Source organism: Heptranchias perlo, chromosome 40, assembly GCF_035084215.1.
Source record: "Heptranchias perlo isolate sHepPer1 chromosome 40, sHepPer1.hap1, whole genome shotgun sequence".
NCBI lineage: Eukaryota > Metazoa > Chordata > Chondrichthyes > Hexanchiformes > Hexanchidae > Heptranchias > Heptranchias perlo.
Genome location: NC_090364.1, coordinates 11,196,995 through 11,215,726, shown reverse-complemented (window position 1 = coordinate 11,215,726; position 18,732 = coordinate 11,196,995). Strand labels below are relative to the sequence as shown.

Here is an 18,732-nt window from a genome sequence, read left to right as displayed (position 1 = left end):
CTTCATCTGCCACCTCTCTGCCCACTGACCTAGCCTGTCCAGATATCTCTGGATTATTGCACCGTTAGCATCATTGGCCACTGAACCCAATTTCGTGTTATCTGCCAACGTTGGACAATATTGCATCCTCTAAATAGCAACTCCAAAACCAATCCTTGTGGAACTCCACTGGTAACCAGTTTCCACTCTGACAGTTCCCCACACAACACCACCCTTTGGTGTCTACCTTTGGCACACATTTTGTGAATCAGTCTGTTATGTAGGACAGTCAAATGCTTTCTTGAACCAGGAGGAGGACTACAGAAGGAGGCCATATGACTCACCGTGTCTGTGTCGCCTCTTTACTAGAGCAATCCAAGCTGTGCTCTCTCCTCATAGCCCTCTGTCTTCCTCTGCATCAGATGTTTATCCACTTTTTCTCTTAAAAATGTTAGTCTCTGCCTTAACTCAATTCCAGCTGAGGTGTCTTCTACATTTGAGTGAGAATGAAGTATATGTGGTGCAACATTGCCACCTACTGGTGGTGTAGCGTATGACTCACAAGGATTATTGTCACATGACAATAATCTCAGAATTGATAGGTTCAGGGCAAGTCATCTGCGGTTGCTTAGAAACTGTTCTTTCGAGATATATAAATAACATCTCTTTCAGAAGTTATTTGACATTTCACAGAGAACTCGTATGGATTGGTTCGTAGTTTGAAGTCCCCGGTGGCTTTCCTACTTGTAAGCATATAGACAAATAGGGCTAGAAACTGGATACGTGGCGCAAGCTGGGTACAGGATCAATCCCAGCACCAGAATGGCTAGGCCCTCGGTCTATATTACCATACCCCTTGTGGGTTCCCTTACCTGCTGTTTAAGAAAAAGAGGTATTTCAATAGATTCCCTATCATAACGAAATTCTGAGATAGCGAGTCAAGATTACTATTATTTTGAGCACTGAAGCAGCACTGCAGCAGGTATGTATTTATCTGGTATTAACAGTGCGATAAAAGTGCACACATTTCAGTCAAAACCGTAACCTGTTCTTTCAGCTGCTGACTGAGCTGCTGTGCTTTTCCAAAGCTTTGTTTTGATGACTGTCTTTCCATTTGCTTTTTCCCCTTTTCTCTGATGATGCAGAGAGATGCAGATTTTTGAGGAGCTGTTCAGCTTTGCCTGCCCCAAGTTCCTATCGCCGGTGGTGCCAAATTATGACACGGTCCATGCCAACTACCACAAGGAGCCCTTCCTGCAACAGCTGAAAGTGTTTATGGATGAGGTGCAGCAGCAGTCCGTACTTTCCACTATCCGCAGGTACATAAGCTCAGAGAGCACCAGGAATAGCTGATGCTGGTCCCTTCTATCCATTGGTGTGTTTGTAATAATGTTTGTACCCTGCCCAGCTATATATATTAAGCTTGGGCAGCTGATAATGAGGGACTGCCATCTGTTTGTTATTTCCATTAACTCCCTTTGGAAAGTGCTCTTGCAGCTTTCATGTGTCAGCTCAGTTCAGTATCATAGTAGTTCTAGCACAGGCGGAGGCCATTCAGCCCACCGTGCCTGCGCTGGCTCTTTTAAAAGAGCAATCCAGTTAGTCCCATTTCCCTTTTCTTTCCCCATAGCCCTGCAATTTTTTCCCTTCGAATAAAGTACTTCCTGATTTCCCTAGCTCTAATGTTTTAAGATTACATCCTCTTGTTCTGGTTGCCCCCCACCAGAGGAAATAGTTTCTCTCCACCTACTCCAACGAATGATCCTTTGGTCATTTTAAACACCACCTCACACTCTGCTTGAAAGGTGGAATTGAACCACTCTGTCGCTAGACAGCTACAGGTTTGAAGCCTGCACTGAGGCTCATCCAGGCAATAATAGCATTCTCATCTCTATCAGAGGCTTGTGGGTTCAAACCCCACTTCACATAATCTAGGCTGACATTACAGTGCATTGTCAGCGTACCATCATACAGATGGGACGTTAAACCATGGCCTTCCCTACTTGTTCGGGGGTGGGTGGGGGGGGGGGGCGTAAAGGATCCTATGGCAAGTTACTTGAGGATGACTCGTCCCTATGGAACCTCCGTTCCCCAACAAAGTGTTGACGCCTTTAGGAGAAGAGAAATGGGGGGGAAAATTGGCAAGAAACGGGAGGGGGAAACGTTCAGTAAAATAGGCTTCCCCTCTCGCAAGAATGGCCTCATTTTTATGTGTGCATTTACTCTAGAGCTGCAGTGCCAGAGTTAAATGGTTTCAACTCACAGCAATGTAAATGCAACCTAAATCCAGAGTCAGTTCAACCTTAACTCGGGATTTACACTGCACAAACTTACAGTCACTTAATGCACCTTTGGATGGCAGATCCAGAAAGATTGGAGCGTATGGAAATGCAGAGCAACAACCTCCTGCTTAAACAAACACTAGCTCCACATGCCAAAACCAGTTTAGTTCAAAGAAAAAGCTGCAAACAGTTTAAATGCGAGTGATCACATTCAGTTGTTGACTTTGTTTGTTTAAATCCCTGCAATCTGTTAAATGTAAATAGTATATTTATGTGGATGTATTAATTACAAGTAGAACTTGCTCTGCACTGTATGTGTGATTGATGGATGGCCGTGTAAGCATCTTGGAGTGAAACAGACACAGAAATTCCATTTAGTCGTGCAAACCATGGCATCTGTCTGCTGGATTTTTTTTTTAGAACGTTAAGAAGAAAGTTTGAAAGATGTTAATGAATCAGAGATGCATGCTCTGTTTCGGAGCACTGTGCTTTTTCAAATGAAAGAAGATTAATTCAAATCACAAATGGAAGCAAATCTACTGGAATTACACAAGCAGATGGGTCCGCATCTGCATAAGAGAAGATCCTTAAACATGTTGGGCCTAATTCCTTCTCCAAACTGTCAACCCATCTCTTTCTTTTAGATGCTGATTGACATTCTGTTCATTTCCAGCATCTTTTTATTTCAGATTTCCAGCATTTGCCTTCCTTTCAGGGGCTTTTTTCTCTAGAAAAAGAGAAGACTGAGAGGTGACCTGATAGAGGTCTTTAAAATTATGAAGGGGTTTGATGGGGTAGACGTAGAGAAGATGTTTTCCACTTGTGGGGGTGCCCAAAACTAGGGGCTATAAATATAAGATAGTCACTAATAAATCCAACAAGGAATTCAGGAGAAACTTGTTTACCCAGAGAGTGGTTAGGATGTGGAACTCGCTCCCACAAGAAGTGGCTGAGACGAATAGCATAGATGCATTTATGGGGAAGCTAGATAAGTACATGAGTGAGAAAGGAATAGAAGGATGTGGAGATAGGATGAGATGAAGTAAGGTGGGAGGAAGCTCGTGTGGAGCATAAACATCGGTATAGATCTAATGGCCTGTTTTTTTTGCTGTAAAATCTATGTAATTATATCTCTAATTATGTCACACTTCAGAGGAGGGGCAGTTTTTATTGAATTTGAAACAGCCTCAGGCCAGGATGACTAAAGAATATGCTTTTTTTATTATTTCTTCCCCAAAGTATTGTGCAAAAAAATAAACATTGTTTTGTATATATGTTATACTGCCTCCTCCCCACAAATACATTTTACTCCTGTGGGGAAAAATTATTTTGTCTCTGCTATGCAGTATTCCTCCTGCAAGGAGATTAAGCTGCCTGTTCTTAGGCCTCTACCCATACCATTTATAATAGGGTGTGCATAAAATATGGAGACCAAGTTGACTTGGAGCAACTTTTTGGGGTTAAGGAGGAATGGGAGTCCCTCAAGGCTGCTAGGATTCTCCTTTTAGATAAGCTGCCTGAGGGCAGAAGTTTGCCATGATTGAAAAGCAAATGCTGCTATCGTTCTGAAGCAGAGCTCGTCGGACAGGCATTCTGCACTAACGGAAAGCTCATAAACTATTTTAAAAGACTTTGGAAAAATAGAACCATTTTCTACATTTGGGAAACCAAAAACTAGGGAGAAAAGAAAGAAAACTAGTATTTATTTAACACCTTATCACATCTCTCAAAGATCCCAAAGTGATTTGCATAAAAATGCATTACTTTCAACAGCAGTGGTTGTTATTACAGGCAAATAGAGTACCCATTTTGTGTACAGTGAGATATCCCAGACGACAATGAGATAATGGTTAATGTGTTATATGGTAGAGCTGATTGAGAGGGAATGTTGGCCAGGACTTTGGGAGAACTCCCTGTTTTACGAATAGTGCTGTTGTGTGCCTGGATAGCCAGATGTGTTTAACATCCCATCTAAAGGGCATCACCTACAACAATGCAGAATTCCATCAGTATTGCACAGGAGTGTCCGCCTGGATTAAACACTGAAATCTTGGAGTGGGACTTGACAACCTTCTGACAACGGGCAAGAGATCCATCAATTGATTCAAGGTGACTCTATAGGAGACTTGACGAGCACAACAAGAGGCACAAAGGTGCAGAGTCACTGGGGCATTGCATTAGTTGGTTTTATTTAAAGGGTTCACTTAATAACTATCTGAAGATGTGTTCCATTTCATTTTTGTTTCAAATGTCATCAGTTTTGCTGCCAATATAAATACATGCCACTCACTCTTGTTTGCCATTGATTTGGTTGCCTTCTGTTCCCTTGTAGTTTCTTAAAGCTGTATACCACGATGCCTGTTGTCAAGCTGGCCGGATTTCTTGACATGACCGAGCAGGAGTTCCGCATCAACCTCTTGGTCTTCAAGCACAAGATGAAGAATCTGGTCTGGACAAGTGGGATCTCAGCACTGGACGGCGAATTCCAGTCTGCTTCTGAGGTTGACTTCTACATTGATAAGGTGGGTTTTATTTAGGTAAGAGCACCATTTATTCTTATTCCTGCTGGGGTACAGTCCCACAGGTGCTGACCGGCCCTCTGCTACTTCGCCCAAGTAACTGTTTTCACTGTGTGACCCTCGGGTCCGAGGCCAGTTGTAGCACGTCAATTTGTTGCCCTGGCTGAGATCAGCCTACTCTTTAGCAGACTGGGGTTTGAATCCGGGACCCTCCGGTCTATATAGTATAGTACCAGACCACGCCTTTACCCAGCGTGGAATGATTTGTATTTCTTTTTAAAACTTGTTTTCTCTGTTCGTTCAGGACATGATCCACATCGCAGACACCAAAGTGGCACGGCGATATGGTGACTTCTTCATCAGGCAGATTCACAAATTTGAAGAGGTGAGGCGGGACGTTTTCTTTTATGTAACCAGTCTTCACTCACTGCCTTCCTTCAGCTCTGCCTAGATCAGGCGTTACCACTATTGAAGTGGGACATGGACCTTTCTTGTCAGTGCTCCTGAATCTCTGACTGTTTAAATCGTCTTTTTTTTAATCTGGTACAAAAGCTCATGACTGCATTAAAACTAAAAGTTGTTCGGAACCGGAGGACAAGGTGATATTTATTGAACTGCGTCACATTGAGGTGCAAAGTGGTAATTGAAGAGTGACTCTCTCCCAGCCTCCCTTCAGCAGGATTGCCAGACGAGCGGGTTGAATACTTTCCCAGGGAGTGTAACTGAAGTTAGATAATCTCTTAATAGGCCTCCATTAGACAACGTATATCAAAATGTTTGAAGTGACGCTCATATAGGAAATCATTGGCAATGTGTTAAATATTTTTCACTGATACAGAAAACGTATCACGTAGCGTTCATTTCACATCGAAAGTACAGCACAGAAATAGGCCATTCGGCCCAACTAGTCTATGCTGGCATTTATGCTGCACACGAGCCTCCTCCCTACTTCTTCCAACCCTGTCGGGATATCCTTCTGTTCCTTTCTCCCTCATGTGCTTATCTAGCTTCCCCTTAAATGCATCTATGCCATTTGCCTCGACTACTCCTTGTGGTAGCGAGTTCCACATTCTTCCCTATTGGATTTATTAGCGACTATTTTATATTTATGACCTCTAGCTTTGGACTCCCCACAAGTGGAAACATTCTATCTTTTTATTTTGGTGAATTTTTGTTGTTCAACACTGGAGATTGGAGAACATATCCAGGTATAGCACAGGCCCAGCTGCACAGTGAAGCTCCCTTTTCTTGACCGCGTCAATATGCTTCAACCTCAGAAGAACTCCTTTTTGCCATACTGTGTGAAATTTTTCTATTTCCTCCACCCATTCGACCTTATGGCCTGTTGATCAAAGTTTCCCATTTGGGCCACCTTGGCGCTGTATCCGCTGGGCTTGAGTTGAAAATCACCCATTTCACGTAGCGCTCTCAACAATCAGCAGAGAGGGACTTTCATCCTACTAGTCTGGAGGGAACTTTAGAAGAGCATCTAGAAATAGAAGTGTTTGAGAAAATTATTGTACTTTTTTAATATATATTTAATGTCCATTAAACTTGAGGCGTTAAAAGTATAAAGAGAAAGAAGGGTAGTTATTTCATGCTGGTTTCTTCTTATCTGGAGCTGGAATTTTATCAGCATCCATCAATCTGCAAATAGAACCATAGAAAAGATACAGCACAGAAGGGGGCCATTCGGCCCATCGTGTCCATGCTGGCTCGAAGAACAACCAGGTGCCCATTCTATTCCCACCTTCCAGCACCTGGTCCGTAACCCTGCCGCTTACAGCACTTTAGGTGCAGGTCCAGGTACTTTTTTAAAAGAGTTGAGGGTCCCTGCCTCCACCACCAATTCGGGCAGCGAATTCCATACACCCACCACCCTCTGGGTAAAAAGGTTTTTCCTCATGTCCCCTCAAATCCTTCCGCCAATCAGCTTAAATCTATGTCCTCTAGTTCTTGAACTCTCCGCTAGGGGAAATAGGTACTTCCTGTCTACTCTATCTAGGCCCCTCATAATTTTGTACACCTCAATCAAGTCTCCCCTCAGCCTCCTCTGCTCCAAGGAAAACAACTCCAGCCTCATGTCCCTCAACAATCGCAATTGACCCAAGATGATTATATCTACAGCAGTTAGACTTCGCTGCAATTAAGGGACAGACCAGATTTTTCATATCTCCACTTTTACAGAAGATTAATAAATTGCACATTATATAACACTCACTGTTATAAAACAGTGTGACAGGAGATCTGCTAGTAATAGAGTTGCCTTTTAAATTGTGCATTATTTGGGTCAAAATATTTCATGCAAGTTTATCTGGTTTTATTTTGTAGCTCAACAGAAGCTTGAAGAAAATCACCCCACGATAATGGAAATTCTGTTCGCACAGCAGTGAAGGACCAACCAAGAAAGCTGTCACTTCCAAGAGCATCTGTAATTGATGGTTACAGTGTTGGTTATTGTCCTGTAACTGAGGCTTTTAATATCTGGACGGCCAGGTGCGTTGCTTGGTTGCATGTGATCCAGAGATAAATATTAAGTTTGTAGAAGTTCAAAACCTACTCGGGACCACTTGCACCTTGGTAATAAAACCAGTTGCCTTGTCTGCTTTGTTTCATAATATACACAGCACACATTTTTAACCTGCCTCGTTCGCAGCGTGAGCTGATACAGACCGTTTGTAAGGAATGTCACAACACGGGAGGTGAAAAGTTGCTGATTTAAAAAATCATCTGCATGATGTGATGTTGGAACTTTCAAAAATAAAGCTGCTGGGGAGTTTCACCAGGCTGTATGTATTATAAAATAATAACTGGTTACCATTTTACAAATCCTTAGTTGTTGATGCAATCCCATGGTGTTCTCTCAGCCCCTTGCATTCTGTGTAAAAACAGAAAATGCACAAACGTGTTAAAGGGTGATCCTGCCCATCTCTTAATTAATTTTCAAGTGAAGTTTGGGAATTTCCACCAAATTGTCCAGTTAATTTGGACAAGAGGGCACTTGATTGAGTCAACCAGATATCTATAAAACCCCTGCCTCTGTAACCCATCTATGACTGATTTAATTTCCATTGGCTATCTGGATGTGTTTGGATATTAAATACAATACCAAGTCTTTCAATAAAAATGAGTGTACTTGCTGTCTCCTGACTATTTGTTGTCTTTTATTCAAGGATATTGTTAATGGCCTTAATACTGTGTAGCTTATTGTTGGGTGCAAACCAGAACATGCATTAAAAACAGTCCTGCCAATGTTTGGTTAAAAAAGAACTGGATGTCTGCAATAATAGAAAATACACAACAGGTCTGTAAGCATCTGAATCAAACCATAAATACTTGGTGTGGGTCAATTAAAAAAGATCACGGTGATCCGGACTGGTTTCAATAACCTGAGGAGGTCGGAGAGGAATTTTCCAGAGTGTTTTTTTTCTCCTCTGTCGGCCCTGGGTTTTTCTCTGGATTTGTGTGTCTCCCAGGATAGCTGCAAGAGGTGGGGGAGTGTCTGGTTATGGTGCTCCAGTCATCATGAGTGTGGGGCAGGCCAGTTGGTCTTTTCCTGCCCGTCAATTTCATATGTTCGTATTGGAACAGTGCTGGGCACTTCCAGCAATTAATTTTGATTTCAAATAAAATTGGTTTTGTTTGTATGGAGGTGTAGAAATGAACGAGTCAACATAAGAAATGGAAGCAGGAGTAGGCCATACGGCCCCTCAAGCCTGCTCCGCCATTTAATAAGATCATGGCTGATCTTCGACCTTAACTCCACTTTCGCACCTGACCCCCCGTATCCCTTGATTTCCTTTCTCTTTGATCTTTCCCCCAAAGATCTATCGATATCATTCTTGAATATACTCAACTTTGGTTTAGAGAATTCCAATTATTCACGACCATCTGAGTGAAGACATTCCTCCCCATCTCAGTCCTAAATGTCTGACCTCTTAGCCTGAGACTGTCCCCAAGTTCTAGAAACTCCAGCCAGGGGAAACGGCCTCTCAGCATCTACCCTGTCAAGTCCTCTTAGAATCTTATATTTTTCAATGAGATGACCTCTCATTCTTCTAAACTCCAGACAGCATAGGCCCATTCTACTCAATCTTTCCTCTTGGGACAACCCTCTCATCCCATTAATCTAGTGAACCTTTGTTGCACTGCCTCTAAGTATATCTACAAGTATATCCTTCCTTAGGTAAGGAGACCAAAACTGTACACGGTACTCCAGGTGAGGTCTCACCAAAGTCCTGTACAATTGCAGCAAGACTTCCTTACTCTTGTACTCCAACCCCTGTTGCAATAAAGGCTAACACACAATTCAAGTTTTGAAATTTATTGCTCAGCAGGAGCTGTGAGCCCAAATAGCAATAAACATGTCTACTGATAACTTTTCTTGTGCTAAAAAAAATTGAATGATCCAATTTGAATTCAGAAATATAGATAATAGAGCAGAATGGAAATTTAGTGCCAAGAAACGAATTATAAGATGATTTCAATTCAGTGACTATATTGTGTAGTATATTAATGTGCAATACAATCTTTTCAAAATCCAAATTGAACTTGGAGCTGGGTTGTATTGTTTGATGAGCATTTTGAGTGTTATTTCTTCTCTTTTCCCATCCCCACACACACAATTTCTCCTCTCCTGAAGGCACTGATTTATGCTAAGGTTCAGTTCCAGTATTTCACCCAAGTGGCATGTACATCATCAAGTGTTGGTCAAGCTATTTTGTTGTGGATGGCAGCACAGCCGAGCTGTATCTTATCCTCATACAACGTCCGCACGAGCCTTCATCAAACCCTATCAGCATAACCTATTCCTTTCTGCCTCGCGTACTTATCTAGCTATTCGCCTCAACTATTCCATGTGGTAGCAAGTTCCACATCCTAGTTTCTCCTGAATTCCTTATTGGATTGATTGGTGACTATCATATCTATGACTCCTAGTTTTGGATTCCCCCTCCAGTGGAAAAACCTTCTCTATGTCTATATCAAACCCCTTCATAATCTTAAGGACCTCTATTAGGTCACCTCTCAGCCTTCTCTTTTCTGGAACAAAACACCCCAGCCGGCTCAGTCTTTCCTGAATTGGAACAGGAGAGTTAGCTGCCAACGTTGCTTGGTTACTTGTGGTCCAGAGATAAATTTTAAGTACATAGAAGTTCAAAACCTACTTGGGGACCACTTATGCCTTGGTAATAAAGCCTCTTGCCTTCTGCTTTGCTTTATAAATACACAGCATATATTTTTAGCCTGCCTCATTTTCCATGTGTGCTAATAGACAGATTGTATGGACTGACACAACACTGGAAGTGAAATGTTGCAGATAAAACTCTTCTGCTGGGTCTGATACTGATTCACCAAATAATCCACTACACATCTGTCAGTCCTGCACCCTCACAAAGTCCCTCACATTCTACAATTTCTGCCCAGCAACTTAACAAAATAGTTTACATTTCTCTCGCCAACGTTTAATTCCCACTGCTTGAAAGCAGACACAGAAGTGAACTCAGCTCTATGTGACCTAGGTGTCTTTACTTGAAACACCAATATTTACCAGGAAGTGCCAACAAAATATATTCCACCCTGCCCCACCTTTCTACTCCTACTTCTTAACACCATGACTACCCTTTGTGCCATCTAACTTGCTTGCTCTAGTTCTTAATCTACTACAGTACTCCAGTGTACTGCTCCCTAAGTGGTGGGCGGCTGGGATAGTCCCCTGGAGCCTTAGAGACCTGAAGTGATTCTCGTGTCCAGAAGAACCAGCTTCTGGCAGTATGGCACTTGCAGTAGCAAGGGGCTGGGTCCATGTCTGAAGCTCCCTCGCGTGAAGGCAGTGGAGGGATCTTAAGGAAGTGGGCTCACTGCCACCCTCCAGAGAGTGATAGCTGCACCCGTTCATTTGTGCTGGGCTCGGGCTCAGAGGTGCTACTGGTTGGTTTCATCACAGACCAAATAGTCCCAATGAGGACTTGAAAGCTCTGTGAAAGTGTTCTGTTCAAAGCATCTAATGAAGCATTGGTAGCTGACACTCCATATGCCACCAATGTCCTTAGATGCTCTTCCTGGCACCTTGTTGCTGCAGTAATTTCCTGAGCTCTAACAGTCTCCAGGATGTTATACAGGTCATGAAAAATTTATTGCAGATGTGAATACTGGACTCCTTCTACTTATCATCTGCACCATATGCATGGAAACTGCCTCCACATAAGACTGATGCTCCGGAATCACTGTTCCTTTGAAGACTGGGCCTAAGATTTGGATCTCTAGGCACCTCAGCCAAGGGTAGTATTTTCTCCCCCTTCTATGGACAAACAGCAAGGTTCCACTCCCAGGTCCTCATTCTCACTAGCGCTCAGTGACTTGTCCTGTCACAACCCTTCTGACTGTCCAACTAATTCCTCACTTGTAGGTGTCTCTCTGCTGGAGTTGATGAGAACATAGCAGCTGCGAGTGAATCCGGAACTGACCAGGCAGTCATTGGAGAGGCCAACGTAAAGATCCTATGGCATTATGTTGAAGAAGAGCAGGGCAGTTCTCCTCAGTATCCTGGCCAATATTTATCCCTCATTGTGATAATGACCAGATAATCTGTATTTTAAGCGATGTTGGTTGAGAGATAATTATTGGCCATGGACACAGGAGAACTCCCCTGCTCCCCTTCGAAATAGAGCCATGGGATCTTTTACAAATCTACCTGAGAAGACAGGCGAGGCCCTCGGTTTAACATCTCATCTGAGATACGGTACCTCCGACAGTGCAGCACTCCCTCAGTGCTGCACTGGGAGTGTTAGCCTAGATAATGTGCTCAAGCCTCTGGAGTGGGGCCTGAACCCACAAACATCTGACTCAGAGGCGAGAGTGCTCCCCACTGAGCTGCGGCTGGCACCGCACGCTCCCTCTCCGGAGTCCAGGGCCACCTGGGTGCGGACAAAGACCCCGGACGAGATCGATAGATCTTTGGACTCTAGGGGAAATTGGAGTTGAGGTCGAAGATCAGCCATGATCTTATTGAATGGCGGAGCAGGTTCGAGGGGCCGAATGGCCTACTCTTGCTCCCATTTCTTATGTTCTTATCAGACAGGCAGAGTGACCCCCCATTCAAGGGATGGGCATGTTTCCAAAAGGCTTCCCTTTAATGGGGTCACACTTGACCCCGCCCTGCGATGGCAACCAGTGACGTAACGACGTCGGGCGTGAACCGGAATTAATTGTGGGACATGGGCGCCATCTTATTCTTCCTCCTGCGGAGGTGGGAGCGGAATTAAAGCAGAACGCGGGGCAGAAGCGAGGTGAGTGACATTAACGCTTCGGCATTGTATTCGGTTGGCAAGCATCAGATCGGATCGTTTAAGAACGTTATTGGGTTGGTTTATTTTTTTTGATGCGCGGTCGCCAAGGAATTCGGGCTTTTCACGGTGTGAATGCGGCTGGGCCGGTCGACGTGATTGACAAGGGGACGTGGCCAATCAGAGGGCCGCGTTGCGGGGGAACGATCCAATCGCCGGCGGGTGGGGGCGGAACTTCCGGTGTGAGTGACCCAGGTTCTGGTGAACTTTTTCCAGTGGCCTTTACATTGTGGTGAAGTTTAACACATTTAACCAGATGATCAGGGCAGTCAGCCATTTCGAATCCTGATTGCTGTTTCTTGACATGCCCTGGTTTAATTTTACAGAGCCCGAGTTGCCATTTGGTACAATCCAGGAGGGGAGGGGGGGGGAAAAAGGGCTTTAAACTCAAAATGTTGATTTAAAAAAAATAACCCCCCACATGCATCATGACATCTGAAACAGAAAATGCACAGTGAGCCAGTCGGCATCTGGAAAGAGAAAATGCAGGTTAACATTTTGGGTATTCCCTTTTGTCAAACTAAACCCCTTTGGTGGACAAGGTCAGAAGTTTACCCAGTTAAATGAGCCATGAGTGAGGTATGTATTCAGTAAGAATGTTGAGTTGCTGACTGTGTGCAGGCATAGTTCTGTGAGGTGTCAGAAGTTTCTTATTGCTAATTTAGCAGGATTTTTGTATATCTGTTTGCGGCTGATAATCAGAATATAATGTATGGGTAACAGCGTTAAAAGTAAATAGTGTTAATTTGGATTTTAAATATATATATATATATATATATATATATAATCTGTTTTTAATCCTATTTTGTTATGCAGACTGGAGGGGGAGCAAACATTGGGACTGCTTCTGAGGGAGTGCCAGAACTGGATCATATTGAGAGAGTGTTTCCCTCTTGAAGGTGGTGCTGTTAGTCATTCTGTCCAGTACCATCGCTAAAACCTAGTTATGCTTATCTCAACTGTTTATAGAGGCTAGCTGGGTATGAAGAACAGTCAAGCCTAGGATTCCAACCTGTTGCTTTTGGCTAGGAGTCTTCCCTTCTACCGCTGAAGACTCAAAGACTTGAGTAAAAGGCTGTGGCAGGATGGTCTGGCGCTGGGCGACTGAGGCTCCTTTTTACAGAGGAAAAGAAATGTCAGCTTGGGTCACGTGTTGTGCTGGAGCTGATCAAAGCAGCTTACATTTAATGTAAAGAAATGTAATGCAGTAGAAACTATTTTCTGGAGGAAAGGGGAAAATCTGCATCAGTCCACTGCACAAAATGAGGGAAATGGTAACAATAAGAACAACAGGTAAAGGTCAAGAGTCAGGCTCGTGATCGGCAGTGGGGAAATGGTCAGGTTTGAATGAAGTATAAGATGATGAGAAATAGGAGTAGGCCATACGGCCCCTGGAGCCTGCTCCGCCATTCAATCAGATCATGGCTGATTTTCAACCTCAACTCCACTTTCCTACCCTAGCCCCATATCCCTTGATTCCCCTAGAGTTCAAAAATCTATCTCTCGTATGAGGAGAGATTGGGTCGACTCGGCCTGTATTCACTCGAGTTTAGAAGAATGAGAGGGGATCTCACTGAAACATATAAAATTCTGACAGGGCTAGACAGACTGGATGCAAGGAGGATGTTTCCCTTGGCTGGGGGGGTCCAAAACGAGGGGTCACAGTCTCAGGATACGGGGTAGGACATTTAGGACTGAGATGAGGAGAAATTTCTTCACTCAGAGGGCGGTGAACCTGTGGAATTCTCTACCACAGAAGGCAGTGGAGGTCAAGTCACTGAACATATTTAAGAAGGAGCTAGATAGATTTCTAGACACAAAAGGCATCAAGAGGTATGGGGAGAAAGCAGGAATATGGTATTGAGATAGAGGATTAGCCATGATCATATTGAATGGCGGACCAGGCTCGAAGGGCCGAATGGCCTACTCCTGTTCCTATTTTCTATGTTTCTATGTTATCCATCTCAGCCTTGAATATATTCAATGATTCAGCATCCATAGACCTCTGGGGTAGAGAATTCCAAAGATTCACAACCCTCTGCGTGAAGAAATTCCTCCCCATGTCAGTCTTGAATGGCCGACCTCTTATCCTGCGACTATGCCCCCTAGTTCTAGACTCACTAGCCAGGGTAAACAATCTCTCAGCATCTACCCTGTCAAGCCCCCTCATAATCTTATATGTTTCAATGAGATCACCCCTCATTCTTTGAAACTCCAGAGAGTATAGGTCCATTTTACCCAACCTCTGTTCATAGGACAACCCTCTCATCCTAGTGAACCTTCGTTGCACCGCCTCTAAGGCAAGTATATACTTCCTTTAGATAAGGAGACCAAACTGTACGCAGTACTCCATGTGCGAATCATAGAAAATTTACAGCACAGAAGGAGGCCATTCGGCCCATCGTGTCCGTGCCGGCCGAAAATGAACCACCCAGCCTAATCGCACTTTTCAGCACTTGGTCCGTAGCCCTGTAGGTCACGGCACTTCAGGTGCACATCCAGGTACTTTTTAAATGAGTTGAGGGTTTCTGCCTCTACCACCCTTTCAGGCAGTGAGTTCCAGACCCACACCACCCTCTGGGTGAAAAAAGTTTTCCTCAGCTCCCCTCTAATCCTTCTACCAATTACTTTAAATCTATGCCCCTGGTTATTGACCTCTCTGCTAAGGGAAATAGGTCCTTCCTATCCATTCTATCTAGGCCCCTCATAATTTTGTACACCTCAATTAGATCACATCTCAGCTTCCTCTGTTCCAAAGAGAACAACCCCAGCCTATCCAATCTTTCCTCATAGCTAAAATTGTCCATTCCCGGCCATCATCCTCGTAAATCTCCTCCATACCCTCTGTAATGCAATTACATCCTTCCTGTAATGTGACCAGAACTGTACACAGTACTCAAGCTGTGGCCTAACCAGTGTTTTATACAATTCCAGCATAACCTTTAGTGAGGTCTCACTAAAGCCCTGTGCAACTGTAGTAAGACTTCCCTACTCTTGTACTCTAGCCCCCTTGCAATAAAAGCCAACATGCCATTTGCTTTCCTAATTACCTGCTGTCCCTGCATACTAACTTTGTGTTTTTTTTGTACCAGGACACCCAAGTCTCTCTGAACACCAACATTTAATAGTTTCTCACCATTTAAAAAATATTCTGTTCCTCTATTCTTCCTACTTGTGTACATCAGAACAGATCAATATCCTGACTTTTCTATCTCGAGTGCCTTAGTGGGGGTGAGAACAGAGTTTCACAACTTTAGTTTTTAGGAATTTTATCTGTAGTTATTCACCTTGCTCAGTGCTCAGCGTGTTAAGGGGAGCAGTAAAAGCAGGACATGTTGGAATTACACAGGTCTGTCAGCATCTGAAAAGGGAGGTTCGTGTTTTGAGAACCTTTTTCAGAAGATGAAAATAAGCGAGCCCTTATAATAGGACAGAACAAAATAAGGGTGGGGGGGGGTGGGGGGAGGGGGGAAAGAGAGAATAAGTAAAGGATAGAGTCAACAGTGCTGACTGCTGTCGGGGAGATGGCTGATGGGTTGATCGGCCAGCAAACGGGCTTTTTTGGTAAATGGTGAAAGTATTAGGTAGTGTACAAAGATCATCTCAGTTAGGCAGTGAAAGGGAGTTAAAAGAACAAAAGGTATGAAAGTTTTTAAGGCAGAGAAAAGACGCGCACCCACCCCTCCAAAACGGGTGAATGAAAAGTGAAAAAATACAGAGGAAATGAAATGGGGGGGAATGAATAGGTGGAAATCTGAAAAAAACAAAGTGTTGAAAATACACAACAGGTAATTGGCAAAAGAACCAGGGGCAAGATGAGGATACACTTTTTTTTTTATACAGCGAGTTGTTGCAATCTGGAACGCACAGCCTGAAAGGGGGTGGAAGCAGATTCAATAATAACTTTCAAACAGGAATTGGATAAATACTTGGAGGGGAAAAATGTGCAGGGCTATGGGTAAAGAGCAGGGGGAGTAGGACTAATTGGATAGGTCTTTCAAAGAGCCGGCACAGGCATGATGGGCCGAATGGCCTCCTTTGGTGCTGTACCATACTATGATTCTAGGTCCATTAGCACCTGAAAAAATAGACCAGACTGATAACTCCACCCCTCTCAGTTCCCAGGAATGGACTCTCAGCAGAACTGTATTCTGACAAAAGGTCTATACCTGAAACATATCCCCCCACCCTGCCACCAGATAGATAAGTGTGCCCCAAGCACCCTGTGCTTTTAAGAAAATGAGGGAGAAAGCTAAGGCCTGAAATTACTACAGTTGAATTCAAAGCAGAGGGTTGCACGTTGAACAGGGGAAAGTTGAGATTCTAACTAAGTTTATATTGAGCTTGGTTTGAACTGTCAAAAACCAGAGATGGGAAAGGTCAGAGTGGAAATGGGATTATTTGAGCTCTTGTGTTCCCCCCGATCTTGTTTAGACCTTTTAGGGGACTTGTTTATCTTTCACTTTGTAAGTCTACATCTTTCCTTTCTTCCCACTGCTGATGGATATGCTGTATATCTCCAGTGTTTGCAGTTTATCTCTCTTTTTCCCTAAGGAGAACAATGACTATTGACACCAAATCACTGTGGGGAAAAATGGCACTATAGGTATTACACTGTAACACTGTGCCAATATACTTTGATCTCAGATTGCTCTACTATTACCACTGGTGATACACCTGTAGCCACCAGTACCTCACCCAAGTGATAGAGCTGAAAATGCTCTCTCCAGAAACAACCAAAGTTTAGAAGAAAAATCTAGTATCTTTTGCAAATGGAAAGAGGACCGTGTTAAAATTTTACACACCCACCATTGTGCTTTATAGTGAAATACTAGTGGCAACACTGGAGAGTTCATGGCAGTGAAAATTGTTTTCTATTTCTCACACTTGGAGTACTGTGCACACTTCTGGGCTCCATATTACAAAAGGGCTATAGAGGCACTGGAGAAGGTACAAAAAAATTTACAAGGATGATACCAGAACTGAGAGATTATGACTGTCAGGAAAGACTGGGGCTCTTTTCTCTAGCGTGGTACTCCTTGAAGGTCACGCTCACCTGACGAAGGAGATAATCTCCGAAAGCTTGTGATTTTCAAATAAAATTGTTGGACTATAACCTGGTGTTGTAAGATTCTTTACATTTGTCAACCCCAGTCCATCACCGGCATCTCCACATCATAGAAAAGAGAAGGCTTAGGGGTGACCTAATAGAGGTCCTTTAAAATTATGAAAGGGTTTGATAGGGTGGGGGAATCCAAGACTAGGGTCCATAAATATACGATAGTCACTAATAAATCCAATAAGGAATTCAGGAAAAACTTTACCCAGAGAGTGGTGAGAATGTGTAATTTGCTACCACGTGAAGTGGTTGAGGCGACTAGCATAGATGCCTTTAAGGGGAAGCTAGATAAACACATCAGGGAGAAAGGAACAGAAGGATATGCTGATGGGGTTAGATGAAGTAGGGGAGGGAGGAGGCTCGAGTGGAGCATAAACGCTGGCATCGACTAGTTGGGCCGAATGGCCTGCTTCTGTGCTGTACATTCTGTGTAATTCATCCATTGATGTTGGTGGAGAATCAACTTTTCTTTTTTTCTCAGGTATGGCAAAACTGATATTTTCACACTGATTGGACAGCAGTGCCAACTTTACTGGTTGATTTTTCTTGTCATGGCGACCTGGTCACGTGTGGCTGTGCTGAATCTTTACCGTGCTCTCCTGCGCGAGGGCCGAAATCTCCAGTACACTGACCGAGAGTACTACTATACATTCATCAAGCGGGAATTCAGAAAGAACCAACACCTCACCGGGGAGAAAGAGAAAGTTCAGCAACTGGAGAAAGGCATCTACTTTCTGAAGAGCAAGCTCGGAGGCCTGGTTTAATCTACGGCTAAAACATAACATCTGTTTACAAACTTCTAGGTATGTTTTTAAAATCATTCTGATGGACTGTTCTGCCTCTTAAAACATTTAGGTTGGGCGTTCCCTGAGGCCACTGTTGGTGAATGGATTGCCCATTGTGAAACTGAGTCATGTAGACCAGGAAGTTCCACGTTTGAGTTGGTTGGGCAGTAGTGTGGGTTCCTACGGCCGGTGGCGGGAGTTCCCACGGTCAGCCACAACGCCCCTGGGTAGTGGATGGGAGAACCCGACAGGGTTCCCCTTCCTGATCACTGTTGAGTAACTTCTGATAGAAAATCTGCCCGATATTAATGAGAGGATTGTGCTAGGCTGGAAAGATGCAGAAGGGTGTGAATAAACAGAGAGACCTAGGAGTTCAAACATGTAATTCCCTGAAAGTTCGATTGCAGATATAAACATCAAAACGCCAGTAGTGTTTTGAGTTTTATATATAGGGACGTAGAGTACAAAACCAAAGAGGTAATGCATTTGTACAAGGCAATGGTTAGACCACAATTTAGAATACTGTGTGCAGTTTTGAGTAGCTCAATGTAGAAAAGGACATTTAAAACCACACAGTAGGGTGTTTGGCAAACAGTGAGAAGGACTGTGGAAAATTTCAGAAGGGCATAGATGGTGGCAGATGCAATTTAATATGAAGTGTGAGGTAATGCATTTTGGGAACATACACTCAACAGAAAGACAATG

The 18,732-nt window shown here is 43.6% G+C and overlaps 2 protein-coding genes across 5 annotated transcripts in view; both read left to right on the top strand.

Annotated features, from left to right (window-relative positions):
* eif3s6ip (eukaryotic translation initiation factor 3, subunit 6 interacting protein) overlaps positions 1-7,920 on the top strand; it is a 41,739-nt gene extending 33,819 nt beyond the window's left edge. For all 3 annotated transcript variants that reach the window (XM_067974587.1, XM_067974589.1, XM_067974588.1), the window contains 4 exons: positions 1,125-1,298; positions 4,594-4,783; positions 5,085-5,165; positions 7,112-7,920. In XM_067974587.1, coding sequence (XP_067830688.1) covers positions 1,125-1,298; positions 4,594-4,783; positions 5,085-5,165; positions 7,112-7,147 — 481 coding nt within the window. In that variant the 3' untranslated portion in view covers positions 7,148-7,920. The remainder of the gene's footprint in view (positions 1-1,124; positions 1,299-4,593; positions 4,784-5,084; positions 5,166-7,111) is intronic.
* Positions 7,921-11,995: 4,075 nt separating this feature from the next.
* On the top strand, positions 11,996-18,006 carry LOC137305683 (mitochondrial ribosome and complex I assembly factor AltMIEF1-like). Of its 2 annotated transcripts, none has more exons than XM_067974585.1 (2): positions 11,996-12,066; positions 17,724-18,006. In XM_067974585.1, exon 2 carries the CDS (start codon positions 17,794-17,796, stop codon positions 18,004-18,006), a length of 213 nt encoding a protein of 70 aa, XP_067830686.1. In that variant the 5' UTR covers positions 11,996-12,066; positions 17,724-17,793. The 2 variants fall into 2 exon arrangements, with proteins under 2 accessions (XP_067830686.1, XP_067830687.1); XM_067974586.1 differs by lacking the exon at positions 11,996-12,066 and adding an exon at positions 12,381-12,702.
* The last annotated feature ends 726 nt before the right edge of the window (positions 18,007-18,732 follow it).

Bases quoted from the DNA above. Each gene is read 5' to 3' on its own strand.
- LOC137305683 (XM_067974585.1), top strand. From the start codon at position 17,794: ATGGCGACCTGGTCACGTGTGGCTGTGCTGAATCTTTACCGTGCTCTC.